Genomic DNA, 22616 nt, shown 5'->3' with positions numbered 1-22616 from the left:
CCAGGAAAGAGCACCAGCTTCTGGGCATGACTCGGGTTTGCCAATGCTTCCTGCTGATCCCTGATGGCCCGGTTCCAAGTCTGTATGACTCCTCTCCCTTGGTTCCTAGCACCATGAGAGCCAGGCCCCCACAAGTGGCTTAGAAGACAGGAAGCTTCTCCTGAGCTGTTCAGAGGACACGATGCTGGCAGCTCCCCTCTGCCTCGTCCGGGAGCCCGAGGAGCACCCAAAATGCAGTCCCCATCCAGCCTGTGACCTTCAACAGGACTTCATCTCTGAGAGACAGAGGTGACTGCGCCAGGCGCCAGTTCCTTAGCAGGACGTCAGGAAGAACACCAAGTCTGGCACTGAAGCCCTACACGGTGATAGCTCCGGTCAACGTAAGTCACGTCCACGGCCCAGAGCCCCTGGCCCTGGACTTACAGCCCCTGCTCTCCTTGGACCCCCCTGCAAGCCTGAGCAAGATACAGCAGGACCTCTGCGCTGGGTGGGCTCCAGCCTCAAGTCTATTCTCAGCAGGACTCACCTTGAGGATGGGCATAGCTGCACGACAGCGGGCTGTCTTAATGTTCTTGAGGAAGTGAGATTCATCCTGAAAAGAAACAGCCAAATCCTGAGCGGATGGAGACAGGGCTTGCGTTAAGCTTGACCTGGCATGGCGTTGCACTGAGAATGCCTCCCCTAGCGGTTTCTTGTTCAACCATAACCGATCATGAGTCCCTGTCATATTTTCTAAACCCAAATTTGTAACTAATACATTCTTAGTATTTTGAGGGGAAGTTTCTATTTTGGTACATATTCAAATCACTCGCTATGTACCTGAGCAACCAACAGACCTCTCTACAGTTTCTCTATCAATAAAATGGGTAAAATACCACTACCTAACTTATCAGGTTGCTGTAAGTCTTAATGAGCTGACACACAGAACAGTCCTGCCAGCTAACTTAGTAAGCACTCAGTGGTTGTTGGCCACACTATGATGGGGACACGGGGGGGGATCCTGGCTCTATCTCTAGAGGTGATGTGAGAAACCTCCTGTTCCATTTCAGCTATGATAAACCGAAATGGACCTCAAAAGCACAGTGGAGGGGAGTATAAGGTGAACCCACAAATGTCACAGTATCTGTTCCCAGAAAGCTGGGCTGTAATATTCATATGGTGTGATGACGAATGCATATGACAGCCAAGAAAAAGGGATTTATAGAGAGAAACAGCAGAAAGTACAGAGGACAGGGAAGGAAAAGACCCTTTAAGCAGTGGGCTAACATGTACCACCACTCTAACCCCAAGGAATGGCTTCTATCTGAACTCTCCGAAGAAGTGTAACATCTTAGAGTTGACACTTTATTCCCTCTTACAACATTTCTCTGAAATCAGAAGACAGGGCTCTTAAATAACTGAAGACAAACCAACACTGGTGGTAAGTGGCTTGCCAAAAACCATATGGCAGGCTAAGTGTTGAGCCAGAAGCAGAAAAACATGAATTCTAAAGCCAGATGCAGTCCAGCTTTGATCAATGACACCCCATCTTGCTGGCTTCATGCCTGTGGGCAAATCATGTAACCACTTTCACTGTCGGTTCCATTAGGGCTGAAATGGAGAGAACATCTGCCTTAGGAGCCACTGGGAAGATCGGCAGTTACACATAAAGTACCTGACACAGGGTAACCCGCAGGAGATGAACGCATTATTCTTCCTACACATTGTAGAACCGTCACCATCATCCTAGGATTCTTCTTTTCATGTTTTCATTTTACAGGTATGCTACCATTTTTTCAAAGCCACATCCAAATTTGTGCCAAACCAGAAAGGACTCCCTCGAAGACTCATTGCCCTGACAGCTATGAGAAGATATAAACATTTGGGGCACTTGGGTGGCTCAGTGGGTTAAGCATCCAACTCTTGATCAGCTCAGGTCATGATCTCACGGTTTGTGAGATCGAGCCCCATGTCAGGCTCTGTGCTGACAGCTTCTCTCTCCCCCTCTGTCCCCCCCTGATTGCACACTGTCTTGTTCTGCCTCGAAATAAATAAACTTTTACAAAAAGATATAACCATTTAAGTTTGCTTGAGCTAAGGCCATAGTATGGTTCTCACGCCCAAATCATGATAATAGATGCCCGAGGTCAGCAACTATGCCTTCTTCTTCTCTTCTCTGAGTTCCCACAATACTTGGCTCACACATCTATGAAAGCACTAAAATGTACTATAATGATCCGTGTGCGTATGTGTCTGTCTGTCCTACTGGACTATGGTATCTTAGAGAACGGGGCTGACTCTCCTCCCTCCACACCCCCAGGGCACAGCACCGTGCGGGCCGTGGAGCTCGTGCTCAGCTGTTGGCTGGACACGCGGATGAACGAGCCTCCCATGACAGCCAGCCCCATGTCGAGAAACCCACAGGCTCTACTGCGATTTGCTGACTTTTCTGGGCCTCCTAAAAACTCATCCCTTTCTCTCCTTCTAGATGAGATATGCACTACACATTTTGAGCATCAAAATTTGGGAAGCCACTGTCAGAGAATTCTATGCTTAAGAGAAGGAAAATACCACTGGCTTTAAAATTCACACGTTTGAATAAAGAAGACTCTTTCACATGGTCCGGAGGCACTGGGTGTCCCTCTTTCACCAAGAGGATAAACAAGGGTAAGCTTCCATTGAAAACCATCTGCTGCGGTCTTCGGCCCTGCATGTCTGTTAGTGGCTACCTGGATGGGGGATGGGGACTGCACACCTTTTCATAATCTTTAGTTGTGAGCCATGTGAACACACGGGGTTCTGACAGGTAGCCGGCACCAGGTCTCTCTAGACTTTCCTTACGGAGTACGTGAAGCATGTAAACAAGGAAAGCCAGTGACTGAAAGATGTGCTGTCACATCTGTGCACAGAACTTGAGTAAAGCCTACTCAAAAAACAACAAACCTGAGGAAAAAGTATAGGTGGCCCTCGAACAACACAGGGATTAGGGGCACTAACCGCCCCCGCCCCCTCCCGCCCCCCGCCTTGTAAAGTCAAAAGTCAGTGTTTACTTTGGACTCCCCCAAACCTTTACTCATCCAGAAGCCTTACCGGTAACATACAGTCGATTAGCACATACTTAGTATGGTACAGGATTATATGATGAATTCTTACAACAAAGTAATCCAGAGAAAAAGTATTAAGGAAATCACAAGGAAGAGAAAAGACGTTTACAGTACTGGACTGAACTTTTCAAAAAAAATGTGCCCATAAGTGGGTCCATGCATTCAAACCCATGTGGTTCAAGGGTCAGCTGTACTTTTTGAGGTGGGGGAGGGAGGGTCTTTATATTGGCTGGAAAAAACCTTATTAGCTGTTTGGACCGTGTGCCTAAGCCACCCGGACAAGAGGCCGCCACATGAAGGTACACGCCCTTGTTGTCCGCACCAGCAGCCCCTGTCCATGACTTCGTGTTGGAGAGATGGGCTGCAAACCCCCAGTTCAGGCCTAGTAAATGACACTTTTCAAAAAGCGCCCCAGGAGATTCTAATATGCAGCTAGGGTTGAGGACTGCTATTTGAGATGAATAAAATGTCAGTTTCCCACAAAATAAAGACAGTGATTTCTATTCTCTTAGAAACAGAGGGAGGCTCCCGTAGAACACAGGCATCAAAGTTCTTGGAGCTTTTAAGAGAAAGTTTCCCCAGAGAGAAAGTACTTAAAGACTTTGCCAAGTCACTTACGATGATGACAACTTTAAAAGGGGTTTTTAGCTGTTTTTCTAACTTGCTCAGAAGGTCAAAGCTGACAATGTTGACCAAGCCAGCTGTCAGGCGGTCCTTGCCGGTCACCACGACATTGATGCAGTCTGGGCTCAGGGACGGCAGCCACCGAAGGAAGGCCTGGGGATGAGAGGGGAGAATGGAGCCTGGGAGACCCGGCCGGCAGCCGTCAGCTGAGGCCCCAGCCGACCCATCAACAGCACCCCCTCAAGGGACAATGTTAACGCTCCCGAGAAACAAACTCAGTGCCTTTCTCTCCACACCCTTCTGCATTTGCTGGCACCCTTGGGCCCATGAACAGCAAACACCTCCGCTGCCCTCTTAACCGTCCGCTCCTTCACTTTCTACTAACGGGACACTGCCTTCCTTAGTATGCAAATATCATTGGCAGTCACTATGCGGTCTGCGGATTCCATCCCTTCAACCTCTAACTAGATGGCAGGTTTCTGCAGGGAAAGAATGTGACTCTTTCAATGAGGAATTTTGTAAAGGAAGTCTTACCAGATGCTGGTATATACCAAAGACACCGATAATGACAAAAATACTTGTCACCTGCTCTCTCCAGAAATCTTGCCATCTCTGGCCAAAGCCACTGCCTGCAACCAATGGGAGGCCCCCAGCAGCCTCCGTGTCAGTGGCTGGTGTCTGGGAGCTCCCCTGGCATCCGGGGCTGACACTGCTGTGATGGCAAGTGCTGCTTCTTTGTCTACTTTCGCTTCTGCTCACAACCAAGTGACCACCTGGTTCTTTCTTTCAGCATTTCTGAGGGTGCTGTGGGAATCTAACACGCACCAAATAAATACGTGCTGAATTGTTAGTTTCTAGAGGCAGCGGCAGATTCAGGTCATAGGGACAGGGATAAAAAGGTATTGTTTCGATGCACATTTTTAAAGTTTTGCTTTCTCTTCAGCTGGAAGGGCACGTCTGTGCACCGGGCTGAGCGCTACAGGCAGAGTCGCCTCTTCTCCACAAGTGGCTCACAGTGGGGCTGAGTCAGAAGCCGGCGTGTGACGAGGCTGACAGCTGCCATGAGTAGCAGAGAGCTGGGAAAAGCCACTGATGGTCAATGAGCTCTTCATTCTCCACCAAGTTTGCTTGTCTGGGTGTTTATTCCTTTACTGGAAGCACTCTGATCCCTAGATTTATGGAAGACGAGCTCGTGTCGGCTCCCTCGGACATAATGGTACCTGGTCGACACGGACATCCTGCTCACATCACCTTCGGCAGGGTGCAAGAACTCTGACCTCAGGAGACGCGGCTTCAAGGTCCTGTAATGCTCCCATCACCAGTGAGCACGCTGCTTCACCTCACTGAGATTCAGTTTTGTCATCCGTAAACGGGGTTGACATCTACTGCGTCCACTGCACACGGCTGCCTCGGGATGAGGAGGTAACCATTTTGAGCTGAAGTGTGGTGCAGGTGAAAGGTGTTACCGGCAGGGGCACAGGACGTACTGGGGAAGAGTCTGCTGCCAGACTGAGGCAACGCGTCCACGTCTGAGCTCACGGCTCCTTGGCTAGCTTTGGAAAGGTACAACCTGATTCTCATTCAGAAAAATCATAAGCCTGGCCTCAGAAGGCCATCTCCTCTCCCTTCCTCCCTCAGCTGAGACAGGATCTTGAAAGCTCCCGGGCCCTGTCCCCAACTGTCACTCGACTGCTTTAACACCGAGGACGCTTCGGTGTTAGAATCACAACACAAAGGGAACTGACCTGCTCCCACGTGAAGCGCACCGAAGACGGCACCACCACCAGGAGCGGCCACTCCTTCCGATAAAAGGCCGCGATACAGATGGCTTGGATGGTCTTCCCCAGGCCCATGTCGTCAGCAAGCAGCAGGCGGCCTCTTTTCGCTATGGCAAAACTGAAAGCAGATGCGGGAAGGACAGTGGCGTGGCACTGTTAGTGTCACTGTTAGTGTCAGGGCTGTTAGCTAACCACGTAATTGGATGTGCACCGCCCGGTGTGGGCCACCGCACGAGGGAACACGGGCCCTGCTCGCTACAGACCTGCTCCCTGGACAGGGAAGGCGGGAGCCAATTAGGGGACAGTATAATCAATGATAACAGTGAAGACTCAAAATAGGGAAAATGTGAAATGGGGGTCAAAAGGCAGGGAGGGGCTCTAGAGGATAAGCGCATCATGGAAGCCAAGGAAGAAAATTTCCAGGACAGGCGGCCCCTCAGCCCAGTGCAGGCGAGACCTGGGGGAGTGGCCAGAAGGATCCTGGGAACCAGCCCCTAAAGAGGGGCCAGGAGGGACGCCTCTCACGTGAAAGGTCTGCCTAGAAGGGAAAGGAAGAAGAGACGATGGCATTGAAATTAGGCTTTCTCAAGGTCAGAGAGGACGTTTATGCACAGGGGCAAAGGGAAGGAGCCGGCAGAGACAGGACACTGGAGAAGAGGAGGACAGGCCGTGGGGAGGATGGAGCCGGGGTGTCTATCAGGGAGCAGCAGCCTCAGCAGCTTGTCCACCAGGAGCCGCCGCAGCCCCTCCGCCCTCCAGCGTGACAACCCCTGCTAACGCTGTGTGCATCGGGGCGTGTTCCAGCGTCCGGGGGGCCAGACTGGCCTGGGGGGCCGCCCGGTTCCACCGCTTCGCAGCTGGGTACCCTCACGCCAGTTACCCAATCTCCTCACGCCTCAGCCGTGAGACGGGCATGAAAGGACCCACCCCAGAGGCCGTTGCCGGGCTTTGACAGAGCTACTGTCTAAAGCACTGAAAACAGTGCCTGGCACCATCCATCCTAAGTGCTGAGGAAGTGTTTCTCTTGTAACTGCTACTCCTCAAAAAGGGAAAAATAATCAAGACGAACAGAAGAAAAATGACTTGCTTGGCTCACAAGATGAATCAGTGAAAAGCAAAACGGATCCCAAGTGCCAGATGTCTGGTCTCCTGCTCCAAACAGCAGCCCTCTTTCCTGTGAATTCCTGGAAAACTGATCATTTTTTTTTTTGCTCAGAAACCTGATAATAAGCCCATCAACTAGCTCTTTTTCTTTCCTTCTCACAGCCAAGGCAGCGCGTAGCCCCCGTGGTCAGCAGCGGGTATGGCTGGCAAGGGGCCTTTTGAGTTGCCAGAAAGTAGCGTTGGTGCCCTGGGGAAGCCAGTGCTCAGCAAAGGCAGAGAAGCAAGCAGCGCATCCACGGGGGGTGAGGTGGGCAGGCTACTCATGGCATGTGACAGCACTGTCCTCATCGCCCAGAGGCCACAGCGGCCCAGCCGGGGTGTGTGTGTGTGTGTGTGTGTACCCCCCCTTCATCCCCAGGGCCGTGACCACCATACGCCTTCAGTGACAAGGAAGGGAGCCCAGCACACTGCCGCCTCACTTGTCCAACAGACCCAGCCTCTCCTTGGCACACTGGCCTTAGAGAAATCTTCTAGCCTGTTTCCAGGATCAACTCTCCCCACGGACCAGGTGGGGAGGTAAGTGTGAAAAGACTCATTTTCTCCCTTACTTTTTGATTTACACAACTGATGGCCAGGGCGGACAGGGGCAGGTGAGCAACAAAGCACGGAGGGCCTTGTGTTGCGGCCACAACAGGAGCGCAGTCTAACAGAAAACATGCCACGACATCGTCACAAAACATGTGTGTCAGCCCCGAGTCCACTCTTGGAAGCTGAGTGACCTCGGGCACATGACTTGCTGGGTCTCAACTCCCTCATCTGTTAAAAGGGACCATTCAGATATTAGAGGAAGCTGGTACCTACCTAGGAGACTTTGCTCCATACGTTTAAGGGCGCTCTCACTGTAGTTCTTACAAAACAACATGGAACCGACAGCCCTGCTCCCTCAACACCAAATTCCTCCTCTTTAGAGAATGCAAGTTAAAATCTGGATTTAACTGAGGAGCTCTGAAGAAAGGCTGCAAGTGCAGCTTTAGCAGTTTCATTAGCCTTTCGGTTTAGCAGTGTCAGAGCCATAGTGAAAAAGGTGGAAGCTGCCGGCCAGGCTCCCGTTCAGGCGCGTCACACCCCTCGGCGGTGACGAGGTTAACTGGCCGGGCTGGCAGGTGCCACGTAGGCCCCGATCTCTAACGGAGCCCAGGAGAACTGGGATACTGAAGGCAGATGCTGCCCAGGGGTGGGGGTGGGCAGGCTCTCAAGCAAGACGGAGCTGTGCAGAGCGTGTTATCCGTGACAGATGGAACTGGAGGGAAAAACGAGGGAAAGGGTGTGAGTAGAGCTGGGGCCGTGGGAATGCAGGGAGGCGGGACTGGGCCCAAATCACAGAACAAAATCCCATCAGAAACAGTGGCCACGCGTTTGCCAAAACCTCACGAGTGGACTGCGTGTGGACAGGCCGTCCTGTTTGCCAGCGCCACGATTTCCTCTCTTCCTCTGCACGGGGCTATATCCCCAGCCACACCACCGAATGGCAGAGGTAGCTCCTGCTGTCTTCTGGATGGCCATGAGGACTGCCTTTTTCCTCTCTATGACCTCCATTCTCTTCACTAGAAGGCAAGTTCAAACCTGCCACTTGGTCCTCCCAAGCAGCTCTAGAACACAGGACAGGTCACGATGTGGGCTTATCTTTTTTTTCTGTCTATAATAAGAACACTCTGACTTTCTTTTGGAAAACCACCTTCCGCTCAATCCAAGTAACTCAGGTGGGGCAGGCCCTACCAGCTGGCTCCAGGGCCTGTCATCCATTCTCACCAACAAGACTCCCCAGCCCCCAGGGCACAGTGACTGGTTCTGGCATCAGCACCGGATTTCAGGCCCTTCAGTGTCAGGCCCACCAGAAAAGAGGTGCTTCCGCTGGGTCGCTGAGCTGACGGGTGCAAGCCAGAAGTGCGAGGCAGCCCTGGCCGCCACACCCGAGGAGCACCTGGCTGAGAACAAAGCAAACTGAGGAGAGAGCCGAGCCGAGAGTGAGACAGGGAGGTGTGATGGGATCTTTGGAGACCCTTGGTTGTCTACTCCACGCACTGAGAAATCTCTCTCCTCGTTGGGTATCTGCACACCTGCGATCCAGAGTCCTGATCAACTCACAGAATTTGCAATCAATGGTTATAATCAGGCTTTGCTGACCGCACACCTGGCTGGTTAATGCCTAGCTGCTCCTAGACGTCCATGAAAGATGAGTGTTCCTAAGAGAAGAAGCATCTGAACCCCATTTGTACTAAGTGATGGAGTCCAAGCAAGACGAAGACCAAGAACCTACTTGACTCCCACTCTCTGGAAGGGCAGCAGACTGGACACGAGCTTGGAGTCCACTCCAGAAAGGTCTGCCTCAGGGATGGTTTCTGGGACACATGGAGACGTCTTCTCCAGCTGTGAAGCGAAAGCCAGGGTGAGCGTCTTGGGCAGAGGATCCAGCTGAACTTGTGGAAGGCAGCGCACTTGTGCAACTAGAAAGGAGCACAGAAGGGTATGAATGGAAGCGCTAATGCCCATGAGAGCTAAGGACAGGGAGGGCGCTTCAAAATACAGAGCTCGGTGGCTGGAATTCTGGCACATGCCGTTTTCTCAAAAACATAACCGGAGAGAAACCCGCGGGATGACGGTCACATCCTGAGCAAGTCCATAAGGCTAGAGAACTGGTTTTCCCTCTCTATCCCTTAGTTTCTGCAAATAAGAGGGCAGTCACTAATGCCAAATTGATTTTCTACACTACACAGATACTTGGAAGAATTGCAAATGTTTCTGTGACTCTCCTTTCTTTTTTTTTTTTTTAACCTAAAGTAATTTAAAACAATTCTCTCAGTATTCCCACCCAAATAAGGACCCACATTCTTAAAAATCAGCCCAGAAAGACCCATGAAAAAGCAAGATATAGAATGAATAAATCTTGTCATTTCCATTCTCTTCTTTTTAAGTTTATTTATTTATCTAGAGAGAGAAAGTGTGAGAGCAGGGGATGGGCAGAGAGACAGAGACAGAGACAGAGAGACAGAGAGAATTCCAAGTAGGCTCCGCTGTTAGGGCAGAGCCTGACGCAAGGCTCAAACTCATGAACTGTGAGATCATGACCTAAGTCGAAATCAAGAGTCGGATGCTTAACTGACTGAGCCACCCAGGCACCCCTCTTCTTGTTTTATTTGGGTTTTGATGTTTGAGAAATTGAGAACTCTAAGTTATCTGCTGTTGATAGGCAAGGAAGCACTGTGCTCTGTGCAGAGAAGCTGTTAGGTGTTTCCAAGAAAGATCAGGAGGACAGTAGGGCTATTTATAAACAACAACAATAGCAATGACAAAGGGCAGAGTCACGCTGAGTCCACCAACTTATAAAAATACAAATGGCCCTGCACAGTTGAGACCCTTTCCGTAAGACAGAATACCGATCTCCCCTTGAGAGAGGTGAGCTTTACAGCAGTGACGTCAATGGTGAAGCAGACGACCAAGTTCCTTGGTTTGGAGGTGACCTGAGAGCACCTCTAAAGTAGGTTGGCAAGCTTAGACCTGCAGGCCAAACCAGCCTGTCTGCTTTTGTAGATAAAGTGTTACTGGAACATAGACATGACAACTGTCTGCCTGCTTGCCACAATGACAAAATCAAGTAGATGGGAGACCATATAGCCCACAAAGCCTAAAATATTTACTATCTGGCCCTTTACAAAAAAAGTTTACCAACCTCTGCCAAGTTCAGAGTCTAAACCGTTCCTAAGAGTGACTATTACTCTGACTCTTTCAATTAAAGCTTGTATTTAGGGATCTTTACTTTCCTTCCAAGTCTGCTGGTTCCAGACCCCTATATAACAGACAGGGAAATCTCTCCTTCCAGTCAGAGCCATTACCCCAAGTGGGAAAAATTACTTGGGACCTACAAGAAACGAAAGGAAATTAATTTCAATGGTTTTGCTTTTTGAGAGAATTTAGCCTCACCCGATTTTAAAATTAAGAGGGAAGGAAAAAAAAGCTCCTTTATTTAAGAGAGAAACAGAAAAAGAATAAACCAGGGGTACAAACAAAACAGATAATTCTGGGGGTGGGAGAGAGACAAGTTAAACACCAAAGACGATAGACCTAGATGTCACTGGTGGAGGAATTATCAGCAATCTACTCATCACAGCCTGCTGTCCTATGGGTTGAGGCTTTCGAGATGGCCTTCCCTCATCACTGTCCTTTGAAAAATCTAATTAGAAGAGTAACTCCTGTCTGCGGATCTTCTGTTGCTCTTCGTCCTTTCCCTTCTCACGGGCACCTTGGGAGTCACAGTAACCCACCAAGGGGCTAACTGTCTTCAGGAACCTGGTAAAGGGAACCAAATAAGAAACTGGGTGTATTTCATTTCTACCCAGTAGTACTGGAAATTCTAAGGTTGTTGGTTCTGTGTGCCACGTGGTCACGTCTTTTCTTAACATCCTCACGAGGTATTCCAAGTCTTCTGCCACATCATCAAGTGGCTACCATTGTAAGTATTGATCTCAAGATGGAGGGCTGAGCCATCCGACTGCTACCTTAAATTGCTCTGTAGTCTCAATATATTTAAATCCATTTCCATCTCTCACTAAATGTACGTACCAGTTATTTCTGGAAACCGTTTGCGTGAACAGAATCACCATGATAAGAAATTAGGTAAGGTTGATGGCTTTAATATAAAAGAGACTTCCCCTACTGACAGAGAAATACATTTTATGCCTCCAAATTAAATCTGCACATGCTGATTTGTGCACACTTCAGGAGACTGAGCACTCCGTGTGCTTTCAGAAACCATTTTTATTTTAATCCTGGTGACCGCCGGTGCTCAAATACCTGATGGAAGCTAAGAAAAGGATGACGACCCGGCCGGTGTGAAATGTGGTGCTTTGTAAGCATTATGTTCTCCCAGCCGTTCAAGAGGAAAAAGCAACCTCCACTCGGTCTCCCACCAGCTACTGCCTCCATGGTCCTACGCTGCTGGTTCAGCCAAGTGGGTAAGTTTCTGAAACAGCCCCCCAAGTCACTAATGTCCTTTCCAGGTGCTGGAAGATGACAGGAATGTGCTGTCTGGCTTCATGAGTCATCTAGAAATCGTTTCTGTAAAATTGCTCTTCGGCAGAATGCTACTGAGCCACAGAGCAGAGAGATGTTAGTGTTTTCAAATAGCAGCTGACAAGACAAGATCAGTGAGGGGGATGCGGAGCCCTTCTGGACTGTGACAGCCGGGCGAAAACAAAAGGCCTTATGCCAATTTCACCGTGGGCGAAAGGCCTCAAGTCACTTAGAAAAGAGGGAGAAGGAAAGCTCTTAGATTCACCGTTATCTGGAGAAAATAACTGTCACCATGTCATCAATAAGCATTCATGCACTCAGGAGGTCTTACTGTCATTTCTTAATGAGTTTCAAATGCACACGCTCGGTAGCTCAGGGCCAGGAACCTAACTTCACACAGGAGGAACGAGGGCTAGGGGTGGAGGAGAGGCCCCAGGTCTGCAGTCTGTCAACAAAATGGGAGCTAAACTGGGGTATTCTGAAGAGCCTTGTCTCCTCAGCCTCTTATTCACTGTGCTGGCATCTACATTTCCAAACGGGTCACGCTACAACCTCGAGATCACCAGCCTGGTCTGACTTCTGTCACTGGCTTGATTGTAAGCCTACAACGCTCCCAATGAGGAAGACAACTGTTTCCTCCTTTCTCTGGGTCCAAGATTTTTGCAATCTATGAAATGTGTAGAATCAGTCTTCTCTTCCACCAGTCGCTGTAATGACAAGATAGCATGTAACACAGCAATCTGAGCCCTAACACTAGAATTCTTAAGATCTGCGGTATTATTAACGTGAAATGCAAAATTTCACGTGTGGCCAGGATGTGCATTTTTCTGGGTGAAGAATCCATCGTGTTCCTCAGGTATTTCAAAGAGTCTACAGCACACACAAGATTTGGAACCATTACATAATGTTACAGGAGTCACGAGACATGGTTTTCCATTACATTCCTCCGCTAAGGCCGTACATTTCCTGCTTCGTGTTGGTCCGTAAAAATCAAAGCCTTTATAGCTAACATAATTATATGCCTTCCTGCGGTTGAAAAACAAAGGGGCAAGAGGGAAACACTCACTCCCACTGCTTATCAAAAATTTAGCTTTGGCCAAATAGTTCACTCTGAACCACAAGTTCCAGAAAGCCGCAGCCACAGGGCCTCAGCTCGACATCGGTCACCCTCGTCATGTCAGCCAGTGTTTGCTGGTGCTAAATAAGGACCCCATCACAGTCACACTTAACCTTGGGTTTGCTGCAAGTCCTTCCACAAGGAATCAGAAACACTTCTCTTCTATTTAACTTCTGTCAGTAGGATAGAAACAGAGTAAAGACCCCTTTTTTTCACTGAAAGGACAGAGGAGACCCAGAATGTTGAATTCTCTACCTGATGTCACCTAGTCAGTCGCTTGAGGAGGAGACAGAGAGAAGAAACCCAGCTTCTCCCTCTTCTTGAAAGTCCTGGGCTGGTGGGCAAGATGGCCAATGACTCAGAGCTGCCCCCTGGATCATGTCTCTCCTGGCCTGACTGGGACCAGCACTGGCTCGGAGGCCCAGCCAAGTCCTCAGGGGGCCAAGCAGGAGGAACCTAAGTGGCGCCAGCCACAGACCCACTGCAGGAGTGTGCAGCTTGGAAGCTGGGTGACAGATGGGCGCTCCAGGGCAGGCTGAGCTATGCCCATGTCCCCCCTTTCTCAGGCACACTAGAATTTACTGCCCGACCCATGCAGAGCCCAGAGAGGAAAAATGGTAAGCCCAAACTGGCTTCTCCTTCTTATACTGATACCTGTACACACATCCCTTCCCTCAGTCAGTTTCCAAGGGCTTATTAAATGCTACGCGTGCTACAAAGCCCACAGCCACCTAGACCCTGCAACCTTCATTGATCATCTGGTTCTCATAGCAAACCGAGAGCCTTTCTTAGAGGGAATCTACAGTGGCTTCCATCTACACAAAGCAAACCCAGCTCAGCTGATTCCCAAAGTCCACATCTAACACTTCTGTGATGAGTAGGAAGTTGCACGGGCCTCAGGAACTTGACTAGCATGGCCGCACTCGGATGGAAGAAGAGGTCCTGTGTTTGCCCGAGCTGCCCCAAAGCCACCATCTCAGCAGACGGGGTGTGGCTGCCTGGGACCATCTTCACCTTCACATGTCCTGGGCACAAGCAGGTGAACTTACCACAGGCAGGGGATGGGGGGGGGGGGGGGCGGGTGGTGCTCTTTAAAAATATGTTAAATTTAAGGCAGATAATTAAAGCTTAACAACAGCATGATATGAAACAAGCAAGGCAGGCATCTCACTTAATTTATTGTGCTCTTCCAAGAGAAAGCTCCACCTCCTGGTCTTGGCATCTGCAATGACAAGAAACACACAAGCCAACGTGACAGCCTGCCCTTCTGCGACGTCACTGCACTTATTCGTTCATTCCCTGGTTTCATAAATCTCCAGGAAGCCAGGATGAGGTGGCTGGTCCTGTGCCCGCCAGTGGGGACACAGAGGCTAGGAGCACCTGCCCTCATGGCTTTCACAGAATTCAGGGAGGAAAGACAAACCGATGTGGCAATAATACTGCGTTGTTAAGGGGGTGATAAAGGGTCCTACGGTGATACGTGACCGGGCATGGCCTGACAGGTCAGAAAGGCCCTGAATTTCCAAGATGGGGATAATTACAGTAGCTTACACTTATCCGGTGCTTACTTTAAGCCAGGCATAGTATCAAGAGGTTCACATGCTCCTCACTACCCTATAAGCTGGGTACCGGGGTCAGAGCGGTCAAACACCAGTTCAAATCCCAGTTCTGCCGCTTCCTAGCTGTGTGACCTTGGGAAAATTATGTAACACCTCTGTGCCTCAGTTTCCGCACCTGAAAAGTGAGGACACTACAGCTCTTGCCTCACAGGATTTTCAGGAGGATTACATGAGATTTAAGTATTAAATGCTTATGAAACTGTGCCTGGCAAACAATAAGCACTCAAAAGAAAGCTAGTAACTATAAATTATTATTGTTGTTATTAGTATGATGCCATCCACTGATTGGCATAGTACACACCACACACAGTACTAACCAAGAAGGGGAGTGTCTCACTACCCAACCGTAGCTAAGTTCTTAGAGAGGCTCCCCTACCGAGCTACCTTCTGAGAAAATCATGAAAGCTACATAGTTGCAGATAAATGCCTTCTGGACGGCAGACATGAACTCTTCTCCGGTATGACCAACCTGAGAAAGCAAGGTGGTTAGGGAACAAGCTGCATAAACATAGGGAGTCAGTTTCTGAACAAAAAGCAAGGTGGCCCCAGTATAATCTGACAGACCAAAGGCAGACAGGCTACTCCCGCCGTGGGAATAGAACAGGACACTCTTCGTGACAACAGCTTGACCCGGACACTGGCAGAGCAGCAAACAGGGAAGTCTGTGAATAGCAGTGATGGCAAAAAAAAAAAAAAAAAATCCACTCACGGTTTCTAGATGTCTGAGCGTGGGCAGGACTGGGTGCCAATATTTTAGCTGTTCACATTTCCAAAAGAGCAGACCGTATCTATTTGGTGTGATTTCAAAGGTCACTCTTTGTGGAATACACACAGGCCTTCTGTACTGGCCTTTTAAGGGCAGCCTACTCCAAACTGAAGTCGAAAATCCAAGGGAGCCTGGAAGGCAAAGAACCCTGGACCTCGTATCAGTGGCTCATCTGGCCTCAGGACAGGCCCCGGCACATCTCACCCAAATCCCACTCAGCAGGCTGCCCTTGCGAGTTAAAACTCGATCCACCCAAGGAATAAAACAGTAATAGCTGGCATCACCCTTCTCCGGAAGGAGCCCCAAACCCTGATGAAAGCTCACTGAGCAAGTAATTCTATAGAGGCTTCTTCCATAAGATTGCCTAAACATGATGTCTCAAAGGCATGAGGTTTCAAAGGTTTGCTTTCTTACTCACCTACGGAAAAGACTAAAACCATATCAAGGATGGGAAATATTGATCCATAACAGCCACATAAAAGCCCAAGCTGAGAATGAAACCCGGTAGTGCAGAATTCTTAAAACTAACTTCTGCCCCGTGTTCTCATGGGGCACCTTTTGAAGAGCTTCAGAAAAACTGAAGCACAAATGCTCTGCTTTGGCCAGCAGTGTTCAATTCCGGCTGATTATTAGACTTCTACAAATACCAATGCCCAGGCCCCAGCTCGCAACAGTTAAATCAGTATCTGCAGCTGGGAACCAGGCATCAGTGTTTATTCTGGGAGCGGGGCCTGGCAATCTGTGTCACCAAGCCCCCCAGGTGGTTTGGATGCACGCTCAAGTTGGACAACCACTGACTCCGTCTACCCCAGGGCATTTATTTTTATGGCATATGCCTGTTTTTCGAGCTCTCCTAGGGACAAAAATCACTTCTGAATATTCAAACAGAGAAAAACAACTTGTGTGAGAACACGGACCACCATGCATCCTGGGAATCAGGCGGAAGCCAAGTACTTGCCGTAATTTCTGGAATCCATCTGCTTAAACACTGCAGTCAGATGTTCAGAGTAGCCGATGTCTGCCTCAAAGCGGGCCCGGGAGATGAGCACGCATCGCCCTTTGACAAAGGCAAGGGAGGGAGCTGAAGGCAGGCGGGCCTGGGCTACACCATCAGCAGAGGGCAACTCCCTGCTGTCCTCGGCCCCTTCCAAAGGCTGCAGGGTGACGGAGGGGAGGCTCTGGGCTGCTTTCACTGCGGAAGAAAAGGACATATGTGACAAGGTGCATGACTTTCACAGCACCCTGGGGGTGCTCGGACGGGCAAAGGAGAAGGGCAGGGGCGGGACTCGAGAAACAGCTTGGTTAGATTAGGAAGGCTTGTGAGCGTGCTTTCACTGGGGCGTTGGGAACTGCAGGGTTACTGAATGGAACCTCTGCTCCTTAAGTGTTCAAATTAAAAAACACACAAATGAACAGGGGGAGGAGGGATCTCACCAAGATGTGTGACCTTATTAGAGAACTTCTGTTGCTGTGTCACAGAAGCCACTGAGGTCAACACCCAGAAATCACGCCCTTCACCCGACCCCCAGGTCACTGCTCTGCTACCGCTTGGAGAACCAGGGAAAGAGACACAGAACCATCAGTTCAAAAACACAGTTTCAAACCTTATTTTATCTGTTACAGATGCATCTTATAGATTAACAGATTTGACTATATAAAACTAAACTGTCGAAAAAACCAAATGGAATTGAAAGGCAAAACTACCAAATAAAGATTTTTGCAAGAAATGTGAGTAGAGCTCACTAACGAACTCAAAAGAGGGGAGAAATGACTAACATCTGGGGAAGTGTTCGACGTCACATATAATCAGAGAAATAAAGAGCCATTTTTACTCATCAAATTTGCAAGATTAAAAAAAAAAAAAAAAAAGCGCCTGGGTGGCTCAGAAGGTTGAGCATCTGACTCTTGATTTCAGCTCAGGTCATGATCTCGCAATTTGTGGGTTTAAGCCCTGCATCCGGCTCCACACTGTTCGGGATTCTCTCTCTCTCTCTCTCTCTCTCTGCCCCTCCCCGGCTCTCGTGCTCTCTCTCAAAATAAATAAACTTAAAAAAACACACAAACAGATATCTGCATTGCTAGTTGGGAATAAAACCTTTTGGAAAACAATTTGGTATTATCTAGGAAGAGTCCTAAACACTGATAATGATTCCACTTCCAGGAATCTATCCAACCTGACAACTGAAAATACAGAGATTAACAGATACAGGTATTCCTTACAGCTTTAACACTGGAAAAACCCAGAGCGGATACAAATGAAATAAAAACGAAATGATTTAAACAACTGGTGACACATTTATACCACGGAATGTTATATGGCCATTAATTGTTTTTAGTAAGAAATTTTGGAAAAGACAGACATACAAAAAGCCAATATTAAGTTTAACCGAATGAAATCATTTTTTTAGAGGTCAGAGTGGTCCAGTAATGGACACCTGCCTCTTCATAGTTCAGAGTTAGTGGTTAACATTCACCGTTAATACAAAAATAAAGTGTGTATATTTTAACGCCTAGAAAAAAGGCTGGAAGGCACAGGACCAAAATGTTAATAGTGGTTAACTGAGTGGGGAGACTATGGGGGAATAGTTGTTCCTTGCACGATAATATACTTTCTACGCGTTCTACGACGCAGATGTGGTAGGGTTAAAAAGACAAAATCCACAGGTAGGCCTAGAGCAAGTCGGCAGCAAGACCGACAGTCTTTACACACGACACTGATAAAAAGCATAAACCACTGTGAAGACACATCATAAACCTATCCGAAAAATAAAGACCAAGGGCAGATGGTGGCTGTCCTCGTGCTGAGCACCACGTAACACAGAGCTGCTGAGTCACCATGCTGTATACCTGAAACTGACGTAACGCTGTGTGTCAACTGTACTTCAACAGAGAGGAAAAAGAGCAAGGATGAACACACAAGTCCACGGTCATTGCGCGAGTGTTCAAGGGCTATCTCAGCAGACAGCAGGTCAATTGGGCAAAACACTGGTAAGGATGTAGAGAGGAGCGAAGTTATTCATAAACAGTAAAAGTCATCTAAAAGCAATAGGGAGAATTTTGTGCCCAATAATCCGTTTCTTTTTTAAGCTTATTTATTTATTTTGAGAGAGACAGTGCACGGGACAGGGGCCGAGAGAGGGGGAGAGAGAGAATCCCAAACAGGCTCCAGGCTCAGCTGTCAGCACAGAGCCCGATGCAGGGCTCAATCCCACGAACTGCGGGATCATGACCTGAGCCTAAGTGGGATTCTCAATCAACTGAGCCACCCAGGTGCCACCCAATAACCAGTTTTTAAAAAAGATGTGGGGCGTTACAAAAAGCAACCATATCACACAGAAAACCGAAATGAATTTGCAAAAGCAGAAGTCATCCAAGTCACCATGTGTTGTGAGAAAGGAGTAAAAAGACAGTAAAACAAACCCATGACAGTGGAACTCACTGATCTAAACTGAGCAAAAATGAGAAAACCAGGTGTTGAAACCTGCAATCTTAACCCAGAGTACTGGCTCTCTCCCTCCCAAGACCTAACAAATGAATTAAAATAACAGTAGAAGTGAGCCCTTCCCCCAAAAAACATCACCAGCAGCTACCAAAGAAAGGGGTATCACCTGACGCCATACATTTAAAGAGGTGGGACTCCAAAGAGAGACACAGGAAGTTCTGCAGGGGGCCGTCCCATCACCCCTCATGCCCAGAAACGACTGGTGGCTCCAGACAATTCTACCTCATGCCCCAAACCCGCAGAGAAGTGACCTCGACAGGCCTCACCTTTTCCCTATTTGAGCCGGGTGGGGAAAGAGGGAGCATAGAAATGGCTGAGAAAAGAGAGGATGAAAATGGGAGACCAGAACCTCCAGGGCTGACGCGTTGGCAGAGGTGTAGGCTCCGGGCACCGAGGTGATGAAAACCTTGGTGTAAGAGGCAATAAAATGTGAGAAGACAGAGTGGGGCATCCGGGGACTCTGACAACGGGCCAGGCTGGGTCAACGGAGTCCGCTGGAGCCTGAGCACTCAGGTTAACGAGCCACGTAGCGTTGTGAGGATGGGTGCTGTGTGCCGAGCCGTTACTCTCGGGGCAGCCAGCTTCCTGTCGAAGCTGGAGCCAGCACTCCAGTGGGAACGTGCACTCTGAAGTCAGACTGTGTGGGTCTGAATCCCAGTTGTGCAACTCACCGGCTGCGTGATCCTATTTTAGTTACTTATCCTCTCTGGGTCTCAGTTTTCCCAGATATCTGTAAAACGGTTGTTATGAGAAACAGAAGACGCGGCGTATACAGGCATACCTCGTTTTATTGCTCTTTGCTTTACTGTACTTCGCAAATATCGTTTTTAGAAGTTGAAGCGTTGTGGCGACCCCGCATCGAGCAAAGGTGTCAGCGCCATCGTTCCAACAGTAATTTGTCTCACTCCCTCTTTGTCACGTTTTGGGAATTCTTGCAATATTTCAAACTTTTTCATTATTATTATATTTGTTATAGGGATTTGTGACCAGTGATTACAACTTGCTGAAAGCTCAGATGATAATTACCATTTTTTAGCAACAAAGTATTTTTTTACGCTGACTCATTTATTTTGAGAGAGAGAGGGAGAGCACGTGCACAAGCCGGGGAAGAGAGGGAGGGAACGAGAGAATCCCAAGCAGACTCCAAGCAGCCAGCATACAGCCCAACATGGGGCTCGATCTCCCTAACTGTGAGATCATGACCTGAGCCAAAATCAAGGGTCTGATAGATACTAAAGTGACTGAGCCACCCAGGTGCCTGGCAATAAAGTATTTTTTAATTAAGGTTTGTACATTGTTGTTTTTAGACATGCCACTACATACTTAACAGACTGCAGTATGGTGTAAACATAACTTTTATATGCACTGGGAAACCAAAACCTTCGCCTCAGTCACTTTATTGTGACATTTGCTTTACTGCGGAGGTCTGGAACCAAACCTGCAAAATCTCTGAGGTATGCCTGTATAGGAAGCTTAGAAAAACCTGCTGTGTAGCAGCTCCTTTAAATGCTAGCTTTTGTTCATATGGGGACCTTCACCCGAGGCTGGCCGTTAGTGAGAAGGCAGAAGAACACTGCGGGAGTGTCCTAAATGCCATCTGGACCATGGGGTGGACCACATCTGCTGCTCTGGGAGCTGTTTAGTGCCAGTCTCTCCCTGCATGCCAGGCAATGACACGCCCACTTACTTAGGGCACTGTAGTCGGTCATGCTGAAGTTCCACATCTTGGTGGCAGGATCTGAAAGGAAACAGAAGTACTTGGTTTGCTCACAAGGACGTTGATGACTGTCGTTATAAGTTGTACTTAGACATTCAGTAAAAGTTTGCTTAACGAATGAATGAGTACTGAGTTCAAAACAGTTGAGTGAGAGCCCCGACCGATGTACAAAATCCCTGCAGAGCACCAAAAGCAAACACAAGCGCGGACAGTGTTTCTACTCTCTATAGAGGAACTCAAGTCAGGCCCTGGCACGTTATGGCCTCACCTAAGAGGGAGAAGGACAGAGGTGGAACTAGAAGCCAAGTTCTCCGAGACCCAGTAGAGTCAGGCAGAGCACAGTGAGAAGGAGCATGCTCTCTGGGCTGCTGCAGCACCAACCACATCCCGGCTCTGCCCTTCCAGAAGAACCAATGCCAGCATGTTACTTCCCCTTACTGAGCCAGTTCTATGGCCTTTAAAATGGAAATAACATTCATCTATCGCAAAAAATGGTTGTTATGCTTAAGTGCTACAGCACAAATAAAGTACCCGGCAGGGGACCTGGCCTCTCAGTGAATATTCATTCATTCTCCATACGGCCCTGTGGCAGCCCCCAAGTTTGACAGCTGTTTGGAGGGATGTCTATTACAAAAGGAAACATGAACAAAAACAAAAATTTTTAACAACTGGACGGACAGAATGTGCCAATGCGCTCTCTTCATATTTATGAGAACCTGTCAGATTAAAAGAGACTCTAAAAATAGGAAAAAACATCAGAAGAACAAGACCGAAGGCTCATTACCGTAACTTCTGCTGGGCAGACTCTTAAAGACTGCAATGAGGTGTGCATTATACCCGATCTTCACCTGGAAACGATCCCCACTCCTTATGCATGCTCCCTGCTGCGAGCTTACTGCTTTGTGGAACGAGGCCCCCGATTTCTGTGAGAGCCTTCCTTCTGGCCTGGCTGTCACACTCCCTGAACCACAGCGGCTGTCAGAAATGTTCTGCCCCGAGGTGGAGGGCCTCTCTGCCTTGGCGTCTAATCCAGGGTCCCTGTGTGGCTGTCCAAAGGAAGAAGCCGGTGTCTTCTGGAAACTCTTTGCTTTGGCCAAAGGCTCACGAGCTGTGTTAGCAAAGGGTGTGGATTTGGTCTCGTGTGAAGCCTGACCTGACTGATAACACAACAGCTGTTGAGTGGGAGCCCCTGGAGGACTTTTTGCCAAGGGAGGAGACACCCTGGTGGCAGTCATTTGACTCGGTGGGCTGTGGCTCAGGCAGGCTGTGGGCACATCTTCGTGTATCTTCCCGCTCCCCTTTGCCTGCTGTGGAGTGCTTAGATGAAAATGGTGGGGATTAGGAGGTCTTTGGTCACCAGTGGATGAACTGCTGAGATCCTGTTGTTTGAAAAGGACACCATGGCTCACCGGCTTAGGAGGCTCCCTGGGGAGATTGGGGGGCAGACCCTGCTTGGACTGGGAAGAGTTGGCGGCAATGGAGGAGCCGGAGCCTGCGCGCTGATGCTGTTCCGCTAATAATTTCTCAGCTCTACGGGCCAGAGCCTTCTGTCGATTCTCTTCAATTTTTTTCCTCTGCTCCTCTGTGAGAGGCAAGGACATTTTAACAGGGAAATGCTTATGCAAGGATTGTCACTCTTCAATCAGAAACTTGGCAAAAGCTGAGGAAGGAAAAACAATATTGAAATAAACATCAAACATATTGGCCACGCTCCTACCTTTATTTTCACAAGCTTTTGTCCCAGGAAATGCACAAGGAGTACAATCAAGGGATACGTTAAAGTTTCTTTTATAATTAAACACACACACACACACACACACACACACACACACACACACAGGGAGAGTGGGTAGCATACACTAAAACAAAGATCCTGACAAAAAAGCAAAAAGCAAGGTAAGATCGAATCCAAAGCTAAAATAGTAATTCTGCTGCAATATTTTTCTCCCTCTCATCTCCCCCAGCCAATGTGAGTTATCAGATCCCAAGGAAGTTATGCAGTGCAACCTAGATCTTTCAGATAATGAAAAGGGTGACATTTCAAACCAGAAGTGATTATGGATTAGACTGACATAGACCAAAACAGCCACATACCATGGTGTGTCACTTGTGAACACAGACTCTGGCCAATCTGGAAGAAATAAAGAAGGAAGGCAGGATTAGCCTCATATAGACTGCACACTAAACTCACCCCCTTGAATTCAATCCTGTCATCCTTCCTGGCAAACCAATCTGCAGG

General features: G+C 48.5%; 1 protein-coding gene across 5 annotated transcripts in view; it reads right to left on the bottom strand.

The window, feature by feature from the left end:
- The window catches only part of SMARCAL1 (SWI/SNF related, matrix associated, actin dependent regulator of chromatin, subfamily a like 1), a 53936-nt gene that overhangs the window by 30020 nt on the left and 1300 nt on the right, over positions 1 to 22616 (bottom strand). For all 5 annotated transcript variants that reach the window (XM_042950100.1, XM_042950101.1, XM_042950102.1 and 2 more), the window contains exons 2-10: positions 22472 to 22508; positions 21162 to 22037; positions 20348 to 20398; positions 16117 to 16350; positions 13945 to 13995; positions 8907 to 9093; positions 5453 to 5603; positions 3702 to 3860; positions 527 to 592 (exon numbers count right to left, since the gene is read on the bottom strand). In XM_042950100.1, the coding sequence (XP_042806034.1) occupies positions 527 to 592; positions 3702 to 3860; positions 5453 to 5603; positions 8907 to 9093; positions 13945 to 13995; positions 16117 to 16350; positions 20348 to 20398; positions 21162 to 21978 (1716 nt within the window). In that variant the 5' untranslated portion in view covers positions 21979 to 22037; positions 22472 to 22508. The remainder of the gene's footprint in view (positions 1 to 526; positions 593 to 3701; positions 3861 to 5452; positions 5604 to 8906; positions 9094 to 13944; positions 13996 to 16116; positions 16351 to 20347; positions 20399 to 21161; positions 22038 to 22471; positions 22509 to 22616) is intronic.

The sequence above is a fragment of the Panthera leo genome, chromosome C1 (genome assembly GCF_018350215.1).
Source record: "Panthera leo isolate Ple1 chromosome C1, P.leo_Ple1_pat1.1, whole genome shotgun sequence".
NCBI lineage: Eukaryota > Metazoa > Chordata > Mammalia > Carnivora > Felidae > Panthera > Panthera leo.
Note: the sequence above shows the minus strand (reverse complement) of the source record. Positions and strands in the feature narration are given on the sequence as shown.